Raw genomic sequence first — 23588 nt, forward strand, 5'->3', positions numbered from 1 at the left:
TATTTAATGCTGATGCTCCATTCACCAGGCTGATTATTGTAAACAGGATGATTATCAAAAGACACGCTGTGATCGAGTTATGTCCTGAAGGGTGATACAAACCTCTAGCAGTATACAGGAAAATGATAATACTGTAGAAACACGCAAAAGCTTTGGTTACTGTTTGATTTGTGTCTCAATACCCACGAAGTCGCTATAGGGACACCCATCTTCGTGGTCTAGTTGCTGGCAGTTGTAATCAGAACTCTGTAAAACTAAATCACATGTAGAAGACGACTGTGAACATTTCCATCATAGGATGAGTGAAGTTATGCTCATGTGATCAGCGGCTGGAATAAAAGCTGCTGTCAGACACAACTCGTGCAGTTAGCATCGCAGCTAGTAGTTAACATGAAACTGAGTGCGGGGACCACTACAGTCCACAAGCGATGGAGAAAATAAACAAGTTAATAAATACATATATAAATATCCGACTAAATAAGATAGCAGAACCCGTGACATTTCCACATGAAGTTGTCACCCGCACTAGACACTATCCGAGTTTGACTGGAATTAAACTGCCATCAAAAGTCCTCTGTAAATTTCCGCTTCAAGACCTTTTAAAAAAAAAACAAAAACAAAAAAAAAAACCCGAGAAATTGCCGCTCGGATATTGTATTTATTGTGTTTAAATCCATGTTTTGAAGAACTTGCCTGGCCCTCTGCTGGTCTGTAGATTGTGCTTCTCTCCTATAGAGAGGAGGTGGATGTTGATGTTTAACACTTGTATGTTGAGGTCAATGCTGGTCATATGTTATACTATTGAGTTTATTCTTCCAGGCCCTGGCCCTGTTTTCTGTCTTCGGCTAATGTGAAGCAGACGGTAAAGTGTTTGCCTGTAACTTTGGCTCAGCAGCAGGAAGCTGAGGAAGTCGGCGCCATTACTCAATAATGTGCACACCGTGCACACCTCATTCATCACCCACACGAAGCGCCCTTCCTTTCCGTTAAGTGTGTATTCGTGGACAACGCTTCTCAAGATGGAGTGCGCAGCGAAGGGAAGGGACAAGATGACAAATATGACCGTGGCTGTCAGGATGGTTGTCGTCATCTGACGTTCACGTCTGACGGCGGCCTCCTCGTCAGTCGTCGTCTTCATGGCCTGCCGTCGGACGTTATGACGTCGCAGGAAGTAGAGAGTGAGGACGTTGACAATGACGAGCAGGAGGAGAGGAGTGTAGGAGAAGAGAATCTTGCCCCACACACTCATGGAGTCGATCACGACCTTGTGTGACACAAACACTGTCGTAGGTGTGACATAAACGGCCACCGAGCCGTCAGGGTTGTCGCTGAACACGATCCGATTCTGCAGCGGGAGATACACGTGATACACGGTCAGCAAGACGTAGGTGACGAGAAGGAAGACGAGAGGCAGACGCGCCAAAACAAACTGTTTGACGTGAAGGGGGCGAACTACGGCGTACAGCCTCTCCACAGACCTCAGGACAATGACTATAAATATTGATGTTGTTACCACAGATCCGCAGTACGTCACAACGTAGAAGGAGAACACGTAGTAGACAAATAGCACGTAGGGGTCGCTTGACCTGGCACTAAGGATGTAAGCAAACACCAGAATAGCGATGTAACTAACCTGGGCATAGCTGACGCACAGCACATACACACTCATAGTCGTGCGCATGCACTTCTGCATCAGGACGACAACGTTGATGACTGTGACGATAAAGGAGACACAGAGAACAGAATACTTGACGAATGTGAGGATGTAAGTAGCCGTTAAGTATTGTTCCTGTGTAAGTATGGGGACATAAGTGTCTGTCGCGTGACTTCTTGTTACAGCGCTTACTTCGATTGTACTGTTGGTGACGACAAATGGTTGGCAGCTAAGTGTAACTGAAACGGATGCAAGAAATTCATTAGAATTTAGAAGTAGTACTTTTCAATTAATAATCAAAGCTTATATATATGTCTGTGTGTGTGTGTGTTGGCTGAACAGCAATTATACTGTTTGGACAGATAATAAAGCGGGCGAGTACAAGAGCTCGTTTCTACCTGAACTCCTGTGTTGATTGAAAGTGTTGAAGTACGAGCTTTGTAAGATTAATAAATTTGAATTAAGTGAATTAATAAATGTACGGAAAACGCGCAGAAATACATGAAGGAAGGCAACTATAATAACTGCACTTCAAACTCCGAGGAACTGCAAACTTTGTTACATTCACAACTCAGAGAAAAGAATGATTACTGTGTGCTTATTAATATATATCCCAGCTAACCTACTTGCTCACATTAGTTACCGGCTCATCAAGCGTCAGCCACATGTATGCAGTACAATAGATGCTGGATTCAACTAAGTTAATAGTTCTAAATCCAGAAAATTATTAGCTCTTTCTTTCTTTGGTTAAAAAAAAAAAAAAACTATGCACGCACAATATGCATTGTAGAGACTACTATTACTTATTTAGTAAACTTAGTATACATAGAGAGTACTACCATTTACTTAATAATGTTATACACTAAAACAATGCTACTACCATCATCGGATTGCTGAACAGTCGAAACACTGACATCCAGAGCCGTATGCCCGCTGCTTTCATGGACCCAGGTGTGGGAAAGGGACTCCATAAGGCCTGGGGAAGGTCAGTAGCGAAGGTCTGACCCCAAGAAAAGCGAGTTCACTAACACCTCACTCTCCCAGTGACCCAGCTACTACCTTTGCCTTTTAACTGTTTTCTTATTCGAGATGTGCGCTGTTAAAAAAACAAAACAAAACAAAAAAAACAATTTTCGTTTATTTGCTCAAGGAGTGTGCCGATTATAGCCAATAACCTTTTAAAAAGAAGGTAATGCCAAAGAATTCTATTTATCTACTTGAAATGTTGTTTGAGGGCACATCTGACAGTGTCAATCGACAGGTTCTGTTGAAGTGTTCAAGGAGTTGTCAGTCTAAATCGCGACTGTCATGGCTCGATTAAATGCTCTGTGGTTATAACAGGGCGACGACACGTCCCGTGTACACATTCTTTTTTTTTTATTAGCATATAGTGTGCTCATTGCACAAAGAATTTACTTTTTTCTTTACCTTTCCCTCTTTTCATCCAGTAGCAGCTTTGGTCCCTCATCAATTGTCACCTGATTACTTTCATTTCTCTTTACTTATTACTTTATCTTTTTGTTTCATTTGGAGGGTTTAAAAAAATTAATTAGAGTGAAAACAAGGCTGCAGTGACAGGCTGAGCTGCTTTGTTCTCCGCTGATTACTTTTTGTGTGGAAAGCTATTATTTTTATTCGTGTTCACCGGTTATTTCGATTGTATGTTGCATTCTTACTCCTCATGAGCTATCGTTTGTTTTCATCGACTGATTGTAATTGCCCCATTGTTTGCTGTGGATTGTACTGTAAAGGTTATCCTTCTCTGCCATGACACAGATTCTAGATATAATTTTATATTCATGTTTTCTCTTGTATTATCTAACACCAGTCTTACCTGTTCTCATTTACCCTACTATTATCGTTTATAGGTCTTGCTGTAAACGTTTCTACCTTTCATTATCGTAGTGGTACTCAGCACTGACTATTACTGGATGTGTGTTCTAGGATGTTTAAGAATGTAAAATTTGTCGCTACGACAGTTTAGTTAGTGCACTTGAATCTACTTGTTAATGCGAAAATGCCTGCCTGTGTAGTTAACTCCCCGAAGACATTTTTCCTGTTGTGATTCTGTGATCATGGACGTGTCTGTATGTCGAGACTCACTCTTGTCCTCTTGCGAAGTGATCCGCTGTTAGTCTCAGTGATCCGTAACAATTAAGAATGTGAATAAACCGGAAGCTAAGTCGTCTAATGCCTCGTTTTAGCAGTTTCCCCTCTTTCTACCCCTCCCGCATTTTCTTATCCCGAGAGTTCTGCCTGACAGGTGGGCGTGTCGGTACGAGGGAGATAGTTCTAGACGCTACTGGAAAAGTATATTTTAAAAAAGCCCTTAATAGCCTTCTTAGAGGTCTGCCCCGACTTCATTGCACCTTCCCTATCCATCGCCACCCGTCAGACAGAATACTTGCAAACATGTAAAACTACTCTTTGCTCACTTTCCATTTGCTCTCGATCATAGATGCATGAATTAATGCACAATCTTTATCTTCATACTTAATGTTATTTTGTTACATGGAGTGTCCAATGACCACTTCTCGAATTGTTACAAAACTCTTACGTATCCAGGTTGAATTAGGTAATATTCACACTCAAAATTAAATATATATGCTTCTTTGCTTTACTTAGTACAGTAAATCGTACGGTCAAAAACAAATTTTCTTTTGCATTAATTTTTTTCCTTTGACAGCTTAATTGGCTCTTTTTTGTTTGATCTTATCTGTGAAGTAAGAGCCATGACTTACCTTAACTTTTCTTTTTTACATGTATGACTGAGCTAAGTTCTTTCTTCCTTTTATTTAAATGTTGTTCTTTCTGTTGTCATCATGAAGTCCCACTATGGTCAAGGGCGCTGAACCCTTGTCGGGTCCGTTCTCTCCGCTGTTTGAGTTGTCTCCCTTACAAAAAGTCTCACGCTGTCTTCACGTCTGTTGAAGGATAAGGAGCTATCACGAACTAATATCCGTCCGTGGAGCTAGGTAACATCTGTGGGATGCAGTCCAAAATTTAAAATTTCGTGCGAGCTGGTGAGTGTTTTAATCTTACCGTTTTCTTTTTTTAATGGCACTTGAGCATGTAGTTTGTAAGACATCTGTGAAAGCGAAGTACTTGCCGCATATCTATCACAGTATAATCTCAGTCTTGGAATGTTACTTGGATAACTTTGGCAGCCCTCAACCAATATTCTGCTGCTACTAGAAAGGAAGTGTATACTTGTCTTACTAAATCGTTATGAGTAATTGTTGTTGTGTGACAACTGACAGTTAACTTTTTTATGTAGTAATATTAGACGTTGATCATAGTTGCTGACATCGTGTTATCACGAGGCGTCAAGCAAGCAACAGTTACTTCGGTAATCAGATATAGTTTTCTTTAGTGATTCATCATGGCATGAATTAAGTAAACAATGGGATTATAGTTATCACTCCAAAATATGATATAAGCCCACATACTACGGAATAACACTTAAACGGGCACAAATAAGCTGCATTCTACACCGCTTAGCCACCCACATTATAGAAGTTGCAGCATTAAGACTTGTACACAAGATAATTATAATAAATCTTATCAAAACATGGTTCTGAGAATATTTGGTGTGAACAGGTCCAAGGCTAACTTGGTCTTGAACCAGTGATTAATGTTGCCAAATGTTTATGGTCATGTGCTGCAGTTCATGAATGCATGATTATATTAGTTTTATTACCCATGCAGATGTTTTCTCATCCATTGATGTTGTGTTATTTATCTATGCACACAGTATTGTTTTTCTATGCATGTGGTTCATGTTCTGTCTGTGTATTTCCCAGCTAAGTGTTGTGCTAATGGTGACCACTTATAAGAGGCATAGGTCTCTTGTCTGAAAAGCCCTGTGCAGACCAATTGTTATTTTATTTCAGAGTGGTCTGGCCTGATAAATGGACAGCAAGTGTTGAACCCCTTTAATAGAATGCCCACCACAAATTTTCTGAAAAATGAAGGTCACTGCAAACACCCACTTGCACCCCTTTCCCTTTTCCCTTTCAAATATCCTGTCATCTTTATGGCTTATCCAGTTTCTCCTAAAAAGCATTGTGCATCTTTGTGATGGATCACTTTAACTTCATCATCATTATCTGTTGACAAATGCTGTCTGCTAAATTACTTTGATTTATAATTAATTTATGGTTTATAAACAACAGTGTTTAACTTATGTGATATCTATTCTTCTTTAACAGCATTATTAGCTGCTGGCAATTTAACTATCAGACATCATCTGCAGCGTAAAGCAGCCTTTTTATGCTGCCGTTATGATTAAATGATACTGTATCTGCTTCAGGGCTATCATGTTACACAGAATGGGGGTCAAGGTCAGACGTCATCAGATTTCGTCCTTGCTACTGTTCTGTTTATTATTCTTGCAGGAAACTCTTTAAAAAAATCAACAAATACAGAACTCATTTGTAAGAGTATTCTTGCATGGAAGAAAGTGGCTGAAAACTTGAGTATGCACCCAGTTGATAGCTTGAATCAAACATTGCAGGTGTGAAAAGCACACTTTTTACTTTTCATAAAGCATCAGAGATGTTGTCAGGATGTTAGAATATTTTTTAATTCTGTTGATTCTGCAAAAGTTACGTTTAATTTAGATAAATTTGTGTCTATACATGTTTTGCATGCTAGTGTGAGTGTGTGTTTATGCATATGTGTATGTGTGTAAAACTGATTTCTTGCTTCAAAATAACAGACGTGCCTGATGACAAACTCACTAATATTTAGTAATTTTCTAGCAGAGTTGTTAGTGACAAAAGCAAGAAGTCAGCTGAAGGTGAGCAGCTTGCGAACACAGGAATATGCTGCAACTATTTTAAAAATACTCTTGACAAGCATAAAGATAAGCCATGAAACTGAAACTAATATATTTAGTCCAGAGGAAGCCCACTAAATTCACAGTTGAAGGCCATTCCTTGGTAACTTCTTTCATCATTCCATCTCCACAGCCCATTTTCTTGAACTGAGAAATGTAGGTTAAGCATTCAGTCATAAACTACATGTACAGAAATTGTGTGTGCAAGAGAGTTCCATGCATATGTACTTCAGAACTTTTTTTTAAGTCTCAAAGCATGCAGTTTAAAAACAACAGCGTGTTTTGGATGAGATTAGCAGGAGCGGAAACATTCAGCTGTTCACTGTCTGAGGCTGTCTTTTTTTTTTCTTTTTGCCTGCGCTCTTCCTTTATAAATGGTTTTCTGTGCAGGTTATTTTGGAAGTTTAAAAATGCTACTGAAGTAAGCATTCCGTATGATAATGAAGGCCCAGATTTTTTTTGGTTGCTTTTACGTATATTCCAAGTAAGACAGATTGAGAAAGAGTGTGTGTGAGTGAGAGAGTGAATGCTCTTTTAAAAAAAAATATTATTACCTAAATTCTATTTAAACTAAATCCACTATATACATCAACACACAAAATAATTGTAAAAGCTGAATAGTCTTTCTTTATTTTTTTAATGATACAGTGTGCAAAAGTAAGCTTTGCTTTTTTTCTTTTTTTTTTTCTATTTTGATTTGGTAATATAACCTGGTATATTTTTTTGGTATACCATCATGTGACTTTCTAGATTCAAAGTACTTAAATGTCTTTTTAAAATCATGTTTGCATTTTGTGGACAGAAGAATTGTTTGTTTTGTGCACTAGATTTCAAAGAAAGTGGTTTCGATAGAATTACACAAAACAAGTCGTTTTGGGCTGCTTGTTCAGATTTTTCTCTTAAAAAGGCATTACTTCCTGTGTGCTGGTCTGTTACCAGTTTTAGAACTGAAACCTGTAGGCCATAAGTAGATGTGATCTACACTATGTTCTTCAAAATCTATAACATGTTCTTGTGTTGTTAGCAAGAAACCTGCAGTTGCTTACACTTGGAACTTCTCCAAACCATGTGACTTCATTGTGTTGCATGGGGTGGGTGTCAGGTTGTGGGGAGGTGTGAGGCTACCCTTTTGCTTTCCCAGTTTTTAGCTTCATTTTTCTTCATCAGTCCTCTTTCCTAGAATGTAGTCACTACAGCTGCATGTTATTTTTGTACTGGGTGCCATCTGATAATTTCAGAATATTCCTTTTTAAATTTGTGCAACAGTTTATTTTTAAAACTTCTTGTAGTAGGCAGTGTACAGTTTAAAACATGAAAGGTTAGGAAGATTGCAAATGAGAAAGAAGGTAGCAATGATCAAAATGCAGTTGATCGTAGTTTGAATACTCAGGATTCCATCCTGCTCAGTCAGTGCCCCAGTTTAGTTCTTTAGAGTCCTGCTGTGTGCCTTCGTGAACAGTATAACTGGGTGAGTGGTTGTGAAAAATCATTGCCAGATTAGTGAAAAAAATAAAAGAATATCAACATTCTATGAGTGGAAGGAGGAAGAACAGCAACCACGTAAGCAGTTATTTTGTTTTGTTTTGTTGTTTTTTTAGAACATGGCTACATCCAAAGCCATTTGGGACAATGATAAAGCGGAGGAGACCATTGATGGAGAAGCTGCGCTGTTGCAGGACAGAAATGGTGTCAAGTCTCAGTTGCAGCTGATGCCTATGGTTGATCTTGATGCTTCTGCAGAAAACAGATATGCAAAAACCTCAAGCATTGAATGTGGATATTGTAGATGGCAACCAAAATGTTTACGTCGCTGCAACAACCCACCTTGTCTTCTTTTCTTCCTTTCAATGTGTGCATTAATACTAGGTAATAAAGGATTGCACTGGGTAATGAAAGATTGTTGTATAGGTCAACACTGGGTAATGAAAGATTGTTGTATAAGTCAACACTGGGTAATGAAAGATTGTTGTATAGCACAGAACTTCTGACTGCACAGAAAGTGCACACTATAAGCTACAGCTACTGGAAACAGGTTTGATTTTTTTTTTAAGGAAAGGGCTATTGAGAAAAAGAGAGAAGTAGATATAGTGTACTTAGTAATTTTAGCAATTGTGTAAATAAAGATTTCCTTTATTTCATCGTAATTTTGATGGAAGATTTATGAGGCAGTAATTACTTTTTAACATTTTAAATCTGTAAATTCTGTAAAAATATTTTTTCAGTACTTTTTAAAGATTTCTTGTAAATTTTGCTTTTTTAAAAATCTAAAATATTCCGAATTTTTTTATTTCATAGGTTTTGTTGTGAATGGCGTAAACAATGTGAACACCACAGCCATAGAACGACGATTCAACCTACCAAGTGCCAAAGTAGGCCTCATCTCAAGTGCTTATGACATTTCAGCTGCCATCTTAGGCATAATCATCAGTTACTTTGGAGCCAGAAAGTACAAAGCTCGGATGGTTGGCATCAGTATAATTGTTGCCTCTTTGGGTTCATTTTTAATGGCACTACCTCATTTCACAATAGGACCATACCAGCTGGGAACTTACAGCACTGTCTCTGCTTGCCTGGCGCATGGTAAAGAGTAATATATATATATGTGTGCATGTAAAAGATTATATATATGTGTGTGTGGGGAGAAAGAATATCAATAATTGACATACATCCAGTGTGTGTATTACCAACAAAAATATTCAAAGTTTTCCTTGAAGATAGCTTTAATGAGGTTCATTAGAAGGCCTCATTGATAGCCTCAGAAATTTGTGAGAAAATTTCTTTGTTTATAATGCATGGCTCACAGTTATGGAGAAATCATAACAAACCACTTACCTGTTATATTAATCATACAACAAACAATGCAGTGCCATACATGGGGTAAAAAAATAATGTATTTGTATTTAACAAAGGGAAACGAACTAAGTAGTGTTCAAAATATGTACAACTTTGCATTGGAATCACAGAAACAAACTCATCTGGCTTGGCAAATTCCGTATCAAGAAACCTGTGCCAAAAAGAGATGGATGGCCACTTGTCAAACTACCTGTATCTGATTCTGGGCCAGCTGCTGCATGGTGTAGGTGGCACAACTCTTTACACAGTGGGTGTGGCTCTTCTAGATGACAGTGTTCCACCTTCTTCCACTCCTCTTACTTAGGTAAGACACACTGTTGAATGTTAGATGTGTTTTAGCCTCCTTCACACCACTTTAGTGAGTGACATATCAAAGTATGTTAGAGTATGTGTTCTAGCTTTCTCCACACCCTCTTTACTTGAGTAAGTGTTATATTTGTTACACTTTTTCTGCTTGAATAAGTGACACACCTGAGAATGTTAGATATGTTTTACCCTTCTTCACCTTTTTGGGTTATAATCAAATTTACATACGTTAGGTATTAGTACTTCATCTTTTTATGGCGAGTAATTTATTTTTCTTTTAAAAAAATGTAAAAATTGTCCCTGAAGAGTGGAATAGATTTTCACTAGACTTGTTTGTAATGCTGCAGGTATTCTATACAGCAGTGCAGTCATAGGACCAGGGCTGGGATATGTTGTGGGTGGACAGTTTCTGAGTCTGTATGTTGATTTTAACTTGGTCTCCACAAGGTCAGTCAGGCTTTTATTTTTGTTTTAAATTTGTTTCCTGTCAGTAGCAAATGGCTGCATGATTAGAACTTAGAAATTTAACTTTGTGAGATTTGTCGACTTCTCTGTTCTTTTGTACCTCAAATTTTAAAGTCATTTTATTATGAGGTTCTGTAGGAGTTGTACTTGTATTGCTAGTTTTGTGGATGTGTTTAAAACATCAGGATGGAGATGGATGATCCTCGATGGGTTGGAGCATGGTGGCTGGGCTTTTTGATTGCTGCTTGTTTAAATTTACTTGTTGCCATTCCTGTCTGTGGCTTTGGAGCTGAATTGCCGTGTAAGTCTCAGTTTTATTTTTCAGCATGATCAAGCTTAGTCAGTATATATTTTTTACAGGTTTGCTGTTGAATATTAATTAAAATTTTTTATAATGTAATGTAATTTTTTTGTGGTGAGGGTCGGGGGAGAGATCTGTTTGTATACTTTTTGATGGATGGGATGTTTGTGTTTGTGTCATGGTTCTTAAGCTCATTGAGCCATGTGGGAATCACTCTAAGAGTGCTTTTTATTAGTAATTATTAGGTGCAATCAAGAATATGCAAAAATTTATTTACCACTATCTAGTTCGTAATTTTTAAAAATGTTTTTCTAAATAATGTATTGTTGCTCCTGCCACTGCAGCAAGTGAACTTAGCAGTGGACAGCCAGTGCTAGCATGTCAATGGTAGCAGAATATAAATATGGAAAAAGTAGCTGCAACAGAAAGTATAATGTAGGCATTAATAAATTTACATAAAATGTTGATATGAATAAGTGTATTTTGTGTGTATACATATGTATAGATCAGAATGAGTACATCCATTTTACTTGTAACTACAATGTAATACCATTTGTAACATTCAGATTGATGAACTGGTCGCAGCTCAGAAAATAGTGCAGCAGGTGTAGCGGTCGCAGCAGATAAATGTGTGCTTGATATTTGTATAATGACTGGGATTATTGTCTAATGAGTGGGGTACAGATTTATAGTTACCGTTGTATGATAACTGGGATACAATTTTAGCACACGTTGAATTAATGCCATAGCTGTTAACATGATAGATATTCTTCATTGTCCTACTTAGTCACAAATGAATTCCTAAGAAGAATCTTTTGATTTATGTGGCACAGCTGCACAGAAGATACGACAGAATCGAATATCTGAAGCACATAGCGAGAGGAAAAAGGTGAATATCTTAGATTCAGACACCAAAGCCTGCTTGACGGCTTCAAGGCAGAGCCATTCTTTTCACCATTTTATCAGGGTCACATGGTCATTGCTGCGTAACCCCTGCTTCTTCTTCATGTCGCTCAGCATGGTGACAGAAGGTATAGCTTTATCTGGAGTGGCAACATTTATGCCAAAAATGATTGAGAACAAGTTTCAAGCTTCAGCTTCTTGGGCAGCTATTCTGTCAGGTAAAAGCTGCATTTTTTTAGTTTTTCCTTTGCTCTTGAACTCATGCTAATCATTATTATACAAATGCAGAATGCAACCCTTTCATACAGTGATATGATGGCACTCTTGCTCAGCACTCAGCTATCATGCTAAAAATCTGATAAGACACCATGCTTACTTGTGGTGTTTTGGGGTGAAACAAAGGGGAAAGCAGCACTTTGTCGATTTCAAATAGTAAAGACTTCTTGTGGGGCTGTGTTTGTGATCTTGGCAGGGGGTTGGGGGGAGAATTTGTGGATTTTTTTAACCATATACCATATGGTCATTATGGCACCCAAAAACATTTTAGATTTAAAATTGAAGTAAAGTGGAAGATGTATTTCGAAATATGAGAGTGGTGTACATGTGTCTGAATTATCCATTGAGTACAACTTGGTTAGGTCAAATGATAACAATATTGAAACTTAAAAAGGCCATTAAAACAGCTGATGTAGTGAAAGGAGTAAAAGCCGTAACAAAGCAAAGGTCTCAAATAATGGAAGTGACGGAGAAGCTATTATTGCTGTGGATAAATGAAAAACAGATGAAACGAAGTCGTCATTTTACATGTGCCATTCTATCAAAGACTAAATAATACAAGGTAGTTAGCTCTTGGTGGGTGTCGCAAACAATTAAATATATTTGTATTTCTTCATATGGGGGATAAAGTGCTCTACACTCAGACTAATTTGGACTTGACTAGCCTTTTGGATAGAACAAATTGTGGTCGAGTGCCAGCTGTACTAACATAGAATTGTTGACAAAGGCTAAAATCAGCAGCGATCAAGGGATGTCTTGTTTTGATTCCACTCTTATAGTTTAACTAAAAGCATTAATATAAAAAGAATTATCTGCAGTTTTCTTTATCAGTTTTGTAATAATGCTCACTTTTTAATGTAAGAAAAATTGTTGGAATATTTACTAAAAAGTTAAATTTCAGCCAATAGTGATGTCTTGACTTTTATCAATGTACCTTTGAAGTCTTTTTTGGGTGGGGTTTGCATAAATCCTAATAAAATTAAGAAGCTTTTTTTTTTATTTCTTATAAAATGTATAGATCTATGTGCAATACAGACCTATCTAGTTAAATGGCTGGTTACCATGAAAAGGACTTCAAACTGCATGAGACCAGATAACAAGAAGAGTATCAGCCACCAGTCTGTAAGCAGCTATATTATACATGATTGTCTTAACAGGCATTGCTGTGGTTCCTGGTGCTGCTACAGGGCAGTTTCTTGGAGGATACATTGCCAAAAAGAAAAATCTTGGTATTCCTGGTCTTATTAAGCTGAGCATTTTGGGCATGGCCCTTACACTGGTGTTCTCTGCGGTGGTGTGGAATGACTGTGAGCCAGAGGAGTATGTAGGAATTGCTTCCCCTTACTTCAACAGGTAAGAGTAAAATTTAACGGCCTTTCGCTGGAACAAAATGCAAGTCACCTTGACAGTTTAGAGTTTAAATTGATTAAACTAAATTCAGATTTAAATAAAGTGTTTTTCATTACTTTTTCTTTTTTCGTTTTTAAGTGTTCACTTTACTGGGTTTTTGAGTGATTTGCTCTTTGTCTCCTGCAGTTCTTCAAATGTCACAGAGCTGGTGTCTGAATGCAACAGAGGCTGTGGCTGCACAACAGAAGCATTTATTCCTGTCTGTGATGAGAACAAAGCACTCTATTTTTCCCCTTGTCATGCTGGCTGCTCCGTGCAGACCTCAGAATACACGGTACTTCCTTTGTCTGCTTAATGAATATTTTGTTCTTTTTTTAATTTTATATTTACGACCGGCTCAGTATTTTTAGATTTATGTTTTTGTGTTAAATATTTCTGAAGCTTTACGTTTATTATCAGCTTCACTATTGTATCATGGCTGTCAAAGCAATTTTAGGGAACCATACAAGGATTGTTGGTTTTTGCATGCATCACTAGTTGCAGTGTAAATGCAGGGGACAAGAAACTGTATTATTGCAGAGTCAATACAGGGGATAATAAACTATGTTATTGCAGAGTAAATGCATGCGATAAGAAACTATTTTATATAATTGCAGAATAAATACAGGGGACAATAAACTACTTATATTATCGCAGAAAAAATACAAGGGACAAGAAAGTGTTTATATTCTTTCAGCATTTATTTTTAGTGATGTAAAAGTACATCAGTCACCTCAATTGAAGACACAGGCGACAGTTAAAATTAACTTCTTATGTTTTCAGTATTCAAACTGCTCATGCCTGGGACCTATGGCAGGAACAAATGCCACTGTCTCCACCAGAGGCTGCCGACAACAGTGTGCAGCCCTGTACCCTTTCATAGCTCAGCTCTTTCTTCTCATTTGTTTTAACATGATTTGCGTTGCTCCAGGCGATGCAGTTCAGCTCAGGTACTTCAGCAATGAATCACTATTCATTGTATTTGGTTTTGGTTTTGCTGTCTTTCGTAGTATTTGCTGGTAATGTGTTACATAGGTGGGACACTGAAACACTGCTCCAAGTCATTGTATGTTAGTTCTACTGAAGGTGTATGACGTATGTGCTGAATTCACATATTCTCTTAATTTCCCCTTTTGACTAGTGCTGGTTTTGGGTTGGCATGTAAAACAGTTGTTAAAACATGTATTGACAAGCTGATAATCTAAACCAATTAAGAGATGAAAGAAAACATGAGAAAAGTAAATCTTTCCTTACAGATGTGTACCTGAAGAGGACAAGACTTATGCACAGGGTTTGAAACTGCTGATTGTTCGATCTCTGGGTAAGTTTTTCATGTCTTGAAAAGCAGAAATTGAAGATAAGTAACATGGTCAAGAATTTCAAATACAATTGATCAACTGTTAAAGACACAAACATTTTGAGTTTGAGTTCTCATCCAAACTTAGGAGGATTTTAAATTTATAGAATAAATCTAGCAGTCATGTACTTCACCAGTGTCAGGTACAGAGTACTTACATCTTTGACAAAACTGAAAGGAAGATATAGAAAACAATTTTCAGGTCTGAAAAAAGTTGAAGGAGTTAAAATGTAAATTATAAGCCATGGTTTAAAGAAGTTGAGTGCATGACTTTTTGACAAGTAGGGAAGAGGTTGCCAGAAATCTGGAGTTGTGAATGGTTTCATGTTGTAGCAGCGATAGGATGGTAGGGCAAACACAGAGACTCATGAGAAGTTGGGGTCACATGCTCAGCAATGTGTGTTTAAAAAAGCCCTAAGCACAGGAGAAAAAGGTATTCTGATAACAAATAATGACTATAGAAACTTTATACACACAAACCAAAGATGCATATGTGTGTGATGCTTTTTGCCATTTAGAAAGGTTTCTTTTCTTACTTATCTAGGTACTGTAGCTGGCCCTGTTATTATTGGACGTCTACTTGACAACACTTGCATTGTGTGGCGGAAAGACTGTAAGGGTTCTTCTTTATCCTGCTGGTTGTATAACATTTTTGGCATGACATTTAGCTTGTATGTGACAATTGTTGTCACTAAAGTTTTTTCCATCTTTTTCTGTTTGATGGCACTTGCACTTTATCGACCACCAGTTCTAGCCCATGAACCAATCACAGATAAAGTTGTTGTTGTGAACAATGTTAATAAGAAAAAGGAAGGTTGAGGAAACTAATAGCAATTGTTTTGGTGGTATTTGTGGTTGTGGTAGAATTTTTTGCACATGCTGAAGTGAATTGCTTGGGGCATAGACTCCTTAAATCAAAAATGAAACAATGTATCCATTTATGCTAATCAAATTTGTTGAAATACTGTGCAATAGATTGCTTTTGAATATTGTTCTTGGGCTACAACGATGACAAAAAAATTCTGGTTTGTCAGATTTTTTTGTGCTTCTTTGTGTTTTGTTCAGTTGGCATTATATTTTAATGCTATTGAAAATCTTTTTTGTGGTGAAAGAGATACTTTTATTGGTGGCAAAGACATATAATTATTGATAATCTAATGGCTAATTACATTAACTGTTTCAGTTGGAAAGAACAATATTTTTTGACTAGAGGCACAAGCACATGTAGCATGGCAAAAAAGAAGCTTGATGAACGTAAGAGTAAGATAATTGTGACTGTGTTTGACTTGCCATCAAAGTTCAGCCATAATACCACTTGTGCTGTAGTGAAGTTTTAAGTAAATGTTTGCTCAGTTATTAAGGTGTAAGTTTTCATGATGTCATCCCTTCTAATTTGTGCACTAGCTATTGTTTATAATAGTCTATTGCATCACGGGCAAAGTGTGCTTTTTTTAAACTACAGGACATGAAGCTGCAGATAATGTTGTGTAATTATAACCTGGTGACTTGAGCATTATCTTCACAGCAGGTCAAAACCTGCTCAGGCCCTTTGATCATACAGGACTGAAGGATTTAAAACTTCAATTTTGGCAGAATTACAAATTTGTTTTTGCATTCCATGAAGGCCTTTACAGATGTTATACATATTGCAAGCCTACTAAATGGCAGTTTATTCAGATTTGTAAAACTTTAATTCACTGTTGTTGTCTTTTGCTAATCTTTTAAGCAACCTGGCTAGATTTTGCTTTAACAAACTATTACTATGCATATTCATGTTGATTTAGATGATGTGTGAGATGTCAGTAGTAAAAGTACCAACTCCATGGTTGAAAATCCAAGTGAAGGAGTATTTTTATATTGATCCTGTGATTATGCTGGTTGTGTTCATGATTTTGATATGCTTAAATTTTAAAGGATTGTGTGCAATGGGTTATTATTCCCTTTTTTTGCCTGTATTTAATCCTTTGACTGGAATACAATGTCAATTGTAACTGGATCAAATATAAAAGTTTATCAAAATACTTTTGTACAAATACATTACTAGATTTAATTATTATGAATTATCAGGTCCATATGGATTTGCACACTTACATGCTTTTTTTTTTTTTTGACATTGTGAGAGTCTCATAAAGCATTGTTTGTTGGGCATTTTATTTGCTTTTTCTCTTTGTAGATCTCACTTCTTTACCATCATTCCTTTCTATGGCCTTATATTTACCTGTCTGTTGAATATATGTCACTTAAATTATTAGACTTTGCCATAACTGTATTCATCAAAAGGTATTGTATCAGTCTTTTCAGGGACGCATGGGTTTCCACGGAATTCATCTGTTAGCTGAATGGAATGCTTAAAACATGCTAAATGGTTAACAACCTAGTGAGTGCATTTGTAATTGCTGGCCACATCTTTGCCAGAATAGGATGTCATACAACGATGTTGATAAAGATTTATGTTACTGGTGATGCTGGTGCCATTGCCTAATGAAAGAAGACCTTTGGACATGGCTGCAGCATTTTCAGGGCAGATTGTTGGCCAGTGGACCACATATTCAATAGTTTGCTGTTGCTATTCCTTCTGCTGTAAGTGCTTAAAAGTGTGAAAATGTGTGTCTAACTGAATGTATTTAGTTTAATAACTAAACAATGAGTACCATGAGACAAATGACACATAAGAATATCCTGTATATGCATACATATGGACCCATTAAATTGTGTTGATTCATTAAGCTTTAATATGTATTTTATTGTAGCTACATATACAGGCAGAAATAAAGTGAACAGCATGGATTAAATTCTCCTGGGATTAACAAATTGTTGAGATTGCAAGGAATCTGTAATTTAACAAGGATGATGATGATGAAAATTAGTGAGAGCATTGCTCCCTAATGACTCACAGCATTTTACAAAACACTAATAAAAAAGGACGAAATGTATCAAGTAGGATCTGCTTGTTGTTATGGAGAATAGTAAGTAGCACAGTCACAATAATGGCAGGGTAGGGCTAATTCCGACCCACGGACATCTTTGGTCTCGTCCATCTGCCAAAATGTGAAGTGCAATCGTTTTCCTTTTTCTTTTTTCTTTTTTCATTCAGCCTAGGTTAATCTGATTGAAATTTAATTTATTAAGTACAACAGCATTAGAAATCAGTAATCCGTAACATTCTAACAATGCTCAAAGATAAAAAATGACACTGCTGACGTTTGATGTCGTTAGAGAGCATTGAGGGCGGCTGTCGTCAATGGAAATGCTGTTCAGGGTGTTGGTGGTAAGAGATGATTGAAGTGTAAGTGTAAATCACCAGGAAGAGGAGAGCATAGACGAGTATGAAGAGAACAGTGTAGTTATGGATAAGGAAACAGTAGTAACATGCCGTTTATAGGTTGGTGACATGTGACACAGGTACTGCCTGCTGCAACTCCAAGACACCACTAGGTGCAATGTGGTCAGTTTATTGTCGTTTGTGCCAGCACGAACAAAGGTGGCGGCACTCTTCTCGGAACTTGGCGCTGCAGCACGCGTACACCAAGGCATTCACCGAAGAGCTGATGAAGAAGGACTGGACAGCAATGGCGTAGAGGTTGAAGAGCCAGAGCGGCAGGGTGTGGATGTCGATGCCGATGACCGCACGCACGCTGACCGTGGCCCAGTAGGGCAGGAAGCTGACGATGAAAACGGCGGTGAGCAGAAACATGATGAGGGTGGTGCGAGACGACATCTGCTTGGCCTTGTCTCCGTGTTGTCCGTGCTGCCCACGTCCGTCTGTCTTCTTCTTTAGTCGTTTCAAAGCAAACAGCTGTAACCTGGGGGTCATAGACTTGTTGGGTGATTCAAGATGCCCCGGCTTCGGTGGGCTGTTGTCTTGCTGGTGATAGCTTTGCAGGAGTAAGTCGCTCTGCTCCGACTTGGCCACGTGGGCGGAAACCGATAGATTCGACCCACCGCATGGAGGGCAAGAGGTCGAGTGTGACCGTTGGTCTTGTATGTGCGAGGACTCTCTCTCAAAACCTGACAAAGTTGTAGCAACGGCAGAGTCCGTGTTGCCAGACGATGCGGAGTGGCATGCACTGGCCTGGTCGACTGCCGCCATGCGTTTCCTGTGTTGTCTGACGTGGCAGGCGATTCGTGTATACGACACGCACATAATCGCCAGGGAGGTGAACATGCCCACGCCGGTCAGCGACTGGTACAGCACGTGAAACAGCGATCCCTCGTAGCGGTCGTCCAAGGAACACATGATCCCCGTCATGTTGTAGGCGTGGATGGTGAAGGTGGCGCGACCAGTCATCACTCCGTACGGGATGCTGACGACGCCGGCGACGATGGCGCAGATGACAACGGCGCGTAGGGCGTCAGTAGGGGTTTGCTGCTTCTTGAGGCTTTAGCAGACTCGCCGGTGACGATCCAGAGCCACAGCGACGAGTATGAGGGCGGAAGCGATGATCTGCGCGCTGGTGACGAAGCGGATGAGGCTGCACTGCCAGGCGTGCACAAAGGTGTAGTGAAAACTCATCTCCACTAGGGACGTCGGGTAGGAGATAAGGTTGGTGGACAGGTCCACAGCGCTGATGGCCAAGATGTACGTTCTCGTGGAGCTGGGGCTAAACTTCCGGTAAACGAGAAATGCCAAGGTGTTGCCGATTAGTCCCATCACAAGCAAGGCGCAGACGAACATAATACTCGGGAAGAGATCGTACACAAACTTTGTGTCGAGCTGACGGAGAATGTCATAGTCAGACACTGTTCTGTCAGATGAATCTCTGAAATCATTGCCATCGGTAGTTGTCATGGTGATCTGCTTACAGTCAAATCTGTTAGTTCCTTTCCTTTAGTCTAGCTCCACAATCTGGCAAAAGGCGAAAGTGGCGAGCTAACGAAACCTATAAAAAATAAGTGAATGTAGAGTATAAATCTTGTCCAGCAGAAATTAATAAGCCTGGATGGCGCTCGCTTGAGGCACCATGAAGACACGATTTGTGTAGAGGGAGATGAGTATGGAAAGCAACACAAACTGAAGGCCGAAGGTTAGCCACCAGCAGCATCTACAGCGCGAGGCTTGTGGTCTGTGCAAGGCGACTGCGCCTCGAGTGTTTATTCCTTTGCCTTGTCTTGTTTATTCCTACTCTGTAGGCCACACAAGTGCTTGCTGCTTAATGCACCGGAAATGAGTCCTAGATTGTCTACACTGGTCAAACGGTTTCCAGGACGCACGCACACACAAACACACGCACACACAAACACGCTCAAGCACGCACAGCCATACATCACACACATGCACGCGGTGCGTCGTACTAGTGAACGACAGATGAACGAGTGGAAGCATAGTAGCCACAGGATACCCGACAGTTTCAGCGTCTGCGGATACACGTTCCCAGAAGATGCTGGCACCCACGCCGGAACTGCGCGCTGAAGATTCCGTAGACGATGGCGTTGGTGGCGGAGCTGATGAAGAAAGAGTGCAGCCCCAACAGGTAGACATTGAACACCCACACCGCCATACCATGCTCGGAGAAGCGCAGTGCACCCCGCAGGAAGACGATGGCCCAGTAGGGCAAGAAACTGATAACGAAGACTAATGTCAGCATGAACATGATCAACGTGGTACGTGACGCCACTTCTCTCACGTGACCACCTTTCTGAGACGTTATCTTCACGTCGTGCGCTCTTTTTCTCGACAAGGCACGTACTGCAGCCACATGGACATCAGAACTACGTCGTCGGCCGCTCACGGGTGTTTTCACACTGACTTCTCGCTGATCAGATGATGATGAAGGAGAATCTAGAGAGAAGTCTCTCTTGACTGTATCTGATTTTAGAAGCGTGTCGTTGTTGTGGAAATGAATGTTTGTAACGGCCTCTGAGCAGTCAGAAGAAGGGATGTGTAGAATGACTTCATCTTTGTCATTATGTCCTGCAGATGTGTAGGTCAAGGACGCTGATACTGCAGGGTCATGGGTAGTCGTGCACACAACACCAGAGGCATCCCAGTTGTCTATTGCCTGGTCCTTATCACCGCCAATAGCGACTGGTCTGGAGTCTGCGGAAACAGGCTGACTTGTAATTTCCGAACAGCCAGCATGTCTCGCACCTGCAGCATCAATCTTGACCCCTTGGGTCTCAGCAGGTCGGTTTGAGGTCGCGGTGGTAAAGGATGTCACATCCGTGGAGGCCGACGATTGTGTTTGAGGGGTGGACGACGTATCCCCTGAGGTGCTGCGAGTGCTATCATGAGCTGTCGCCGCCTGGTTGAGGCCAACCACATGCTTTCTATGTCTCCAAACGTGGCAGCCAATCTGCGCGTAGGACACGGCGATCATGGTGAAGCACGTGACAAACGCAAGTCCTGTTATCGCATTGTAGCTTAGCAGGAGCACAGAACTTTTATGTTGGTCGTCCACAGAGCACATGAATCCTGTGAGGTTACCTTCCCGTGGGAATGGTTTGGCGGCCCGTCACGGCGCCGTACGGCAGGCTGAGAAGCGTTCCGACGACGACGCAGATGAGAGAAGCACGCAAGGCATCTCCGGCTTCTTGCTGCTTTTTAAGACTGTTACACACGCGGCGGTGGCGGTCCAGTGCTACGGCCACCAGCACAAAGGCGGAGGCCAGCACCTGCGAGCTCTTGACGAAACGGAAGACACGGCACAGCCAGGGGTTGTCGAAGGTGTAGCGAAAGCAAAGCTCGGCTATGGATGTCGGGTAAGAGATGATGTTGTTGCTCAAGTCCAGCAGACTGATAGTCAGGATGTATGTCCTTGTGGAGCTCGGCTTGAACCTCCGGTAGACCACAAAGGATAGAATGTTGCCGACGAGTCCTAGGAGAAGCAGCACGGCAAGGTAGAGGATAACGGGGAGGACAGAGAGGGCGAACCTCGTGTTCAAATCCTCGAGCAGGTCATCCACAGAGTTGTCCTCAGCAGTGACATCAGCAACCGGGCGGCTGCTGCTCTCCTCTGGGTGTACAGCATTACGGATGCTGTCCATGTCTCAGGCGTCGGGTGGGGTGGAGCTCCTGTTTGATGTGTTAGTAATGCTTGGATGAGGACTCTGTCCATACACACATGCACCCACGGAATGGGCCGATGGAGGCGGAGACTCGCGATGAGACAACGAAGCCGGAGACTGACATGAAGGTACAACACCAGTCGCAGAATCCTAAAGTGGTGATGTGTTGTGATGACTCTCCATCTATCAAGTGGCACCGATGGAAGGTCTCCTACTGCGTAGGTATTATATACTGGTGACTGGCTCAATTGCGGAAACTGTCATCAGACGCTCCCAATTGGTGCAGCAAGGTTAAGTGCGTGACACGAAGAAGAATATAAAGCCAGTCAATGCACATCCGCTTTAAACACAAGCATGGACTCTGAGATCATTTTCTGCCAAACCCAACACAAGAACAGTAACAACCCTTCATCTAGCCTCTTAACTTTCAGTTGGTAAAATCCGCAGAGACTAGTGAGTACTTCCTGAACACAAAGCCTTGAATATATTTTTGCTTCCCGGATCTCGTTTAAGAGATATTTAAGTTTCCTTTCTTCTTAGTTTTATGAGGTGTGTCATCTGGGAAAGTGCCAAAGAGAGACACATTAACATGTCAATGGATACTTCCTTCTTTTCTTCCTTCTTTCTTCTAGCGAATGTGCAGAATAAAATATTCCGCCCATGCTTCTCGCGGTAGAACTACACATACTGAATATCCTCGCTGCATAAAACTGCTTCAGAAGTTTGGCTTTACTTTCAGTCGATCACATTTGTGTTCTCATCAACATGAGGCAGCCTCAACAACTCGAGGACTATGCAGCACCGTCACGTGATTGTTTGCACACACTCTGGCAAAGCCTCCCTTCCTGTCCTTGTAAGTACTGCACATCACGTTTCTCAGAACGTGACGCAAAGCCTGTGAAGCTCGTGAAGCTTAATGTGATGTCGCCGGACAGTTCACACGCATTGTCAACACTGAATGTGATTGTATGTAATGTCAAGTCAATGTTCACTGCATTGTCAGCGTGAGTGTGTACATCCTCTGTAACTCGGGGACTTCGCTCGACTCTACTGATGACGAGCGCACTTGTCACTGTTACAATAATAACAGATTAATTCTTATATCATATTGATACTGTGTGCAATATTGTTTACGTTGTTATTGCTACATAATATGATTATATAATTGTTGAAATAAATTAATGCTATATTTTTAATTCATAGAAATTTAAAACGTTCAAAATAAATTTGTGAAAAAATTGTAAGCATTACATTTTAAAATGTCTGTCTCGTGCAAGTTCTTGCTCACCCTCAGTACATTGTCGCGAAACTCCTTGGGGAAGAGCCCGTGGAGATGGTAGAGGTTGTGATTCCGTCCTTCAGTCTATCACACTCTCGATACCTCTACCAAATCACGTCGACATTTACCGCGTGCCCTCACACTAAATTGCTTATCAATTAACACTTTTAGTTAGCTCGAGCCCCCAGCACGCATACCCCAATGAACAACTCAAGGCAATTTAGTGTATAAAAGAAAGTTATTAATCATCGAGAGGATTACACAAGTTACATCAATGATACAGTTCCAAATATAACTATATGGTCGTTATCTAGGGTGTCCCGTTATCCTAATCCCTAGTCTAGGTAACATGAGCCACGATTCACTAATCTTAATCAACTACACACTGCACACACCACACGCCACTTATCTTTACACACAAGTCTCTAGTCACTTGGGGGGCCCCTCCGATGTTGACGTCCGAGAATCCGTTGATGATGCTCCGCCGATCGTAGCTGACTCCCTCGCAAGCGCTGAGACTCTGGCACCACCACGTGCCACCACGTGTCTGTCTCACGTCCCTAGGCCGGGCTGCTGTCTCAAGCTTAACAGCGCCTAACAGGACCGACACTTATCTACCAGCCTTCCTCTACTGTTTGCGACCAAACAGATGCTGGAGATGAAGCGTCGTACACTCTGCGACAGAGCGGGTCTTCCACACCTCTGAGTCGGTTGTGCTGCAGTTGTCACGATTCCCAGACAAACTCACAGCAGAGAATCTGAACAGCCTTGAACAGATTTCGGCTACAACCTTCCTCCTCGAGTGCTGGTGCGAAAGACCACGAGTCTTGACCGATCACCCTACTAAATCCTCGTCTGCGAGGATCATCCTCTCTCGCGATTGGTCAGACATACTTCAGTCTTACCTTCAACCATCCTGCTACCTAGCTACAACCAATCATACATAGCCAACACATGATA

At 40.5% G+C, this 23588-nt stretch overlaps 2 protein-coding genes across 2 annotated transcripts; one reads left to right on the plus strand and one right to left on the minus strand.

Moving 5' to 3' along the window:
• Nucleotides 1-4561: 4561 nt before the first annotated feature.
• Nucleotides 4562-17136, plus strand: LOC112561419 (solute carrier organic anion transporter family member 4C1-like). The gene is made up of 13 exons (XM_025233909.1): nt 4562-4677; nt 6052-6170; nt 8093-8360; nt 8790-9074; nt 9458-9644; nt 9993-10100; nt 10304-10419; nt 11253-11540; nt 12756-12951; nt 13135-13282; nt 13771-13937; nt 14244-14308; nt 14889-17136. The coding sequence occupies exons 2-13, from the start codon at nt 6135-6137 to the stop codon at nt 15161-15163; spliced, it is 2139 nt and encodes a 712-aa protein (XP_025089694.1). The 5' UTR covers nt 4562-4677; nt 6052-6134; the 3' UTR covers nt 15164-17136.
• Nucleotides 17059-22426, minus strand: LOC112561657. Its single transcript, XM_025234257.1, has 3 exons — nt 20769-22426; nt 19733-20611; nt 17059-18723 (listed from the first exon to the last, which is right to left on the minus strand). The coding sequence occupies exons 1-3, from the start codon at nt 21326-21328 to the stop codon at nt 17796-17798; spliced, it is 2367 nt and encodes a 788-aa protein (XP_025090042.1). The 5' UTR covers nt 21329-22426; the 3' UTR covers nt 17059-17795.
• Between the last annotated feature and the right edge of the window lie 1162 nt (nt 22427-23588).

This window comes from Pomacea canaliculata, linkage group LG4 (genome assembly GCF_003073045.1).
Source record: "Pomacea canaliculata isolate SZHN2017 linkage group LG4, ASM307304v1, whole genome shotgun sequence".
NCBI classification, from domain to species: Eukaryota; Metazoa; Mollusca; class Gastropoda; order Architaenioglossa; family Ampullariidae; genus Pomacea; species Pomacea canaliculata.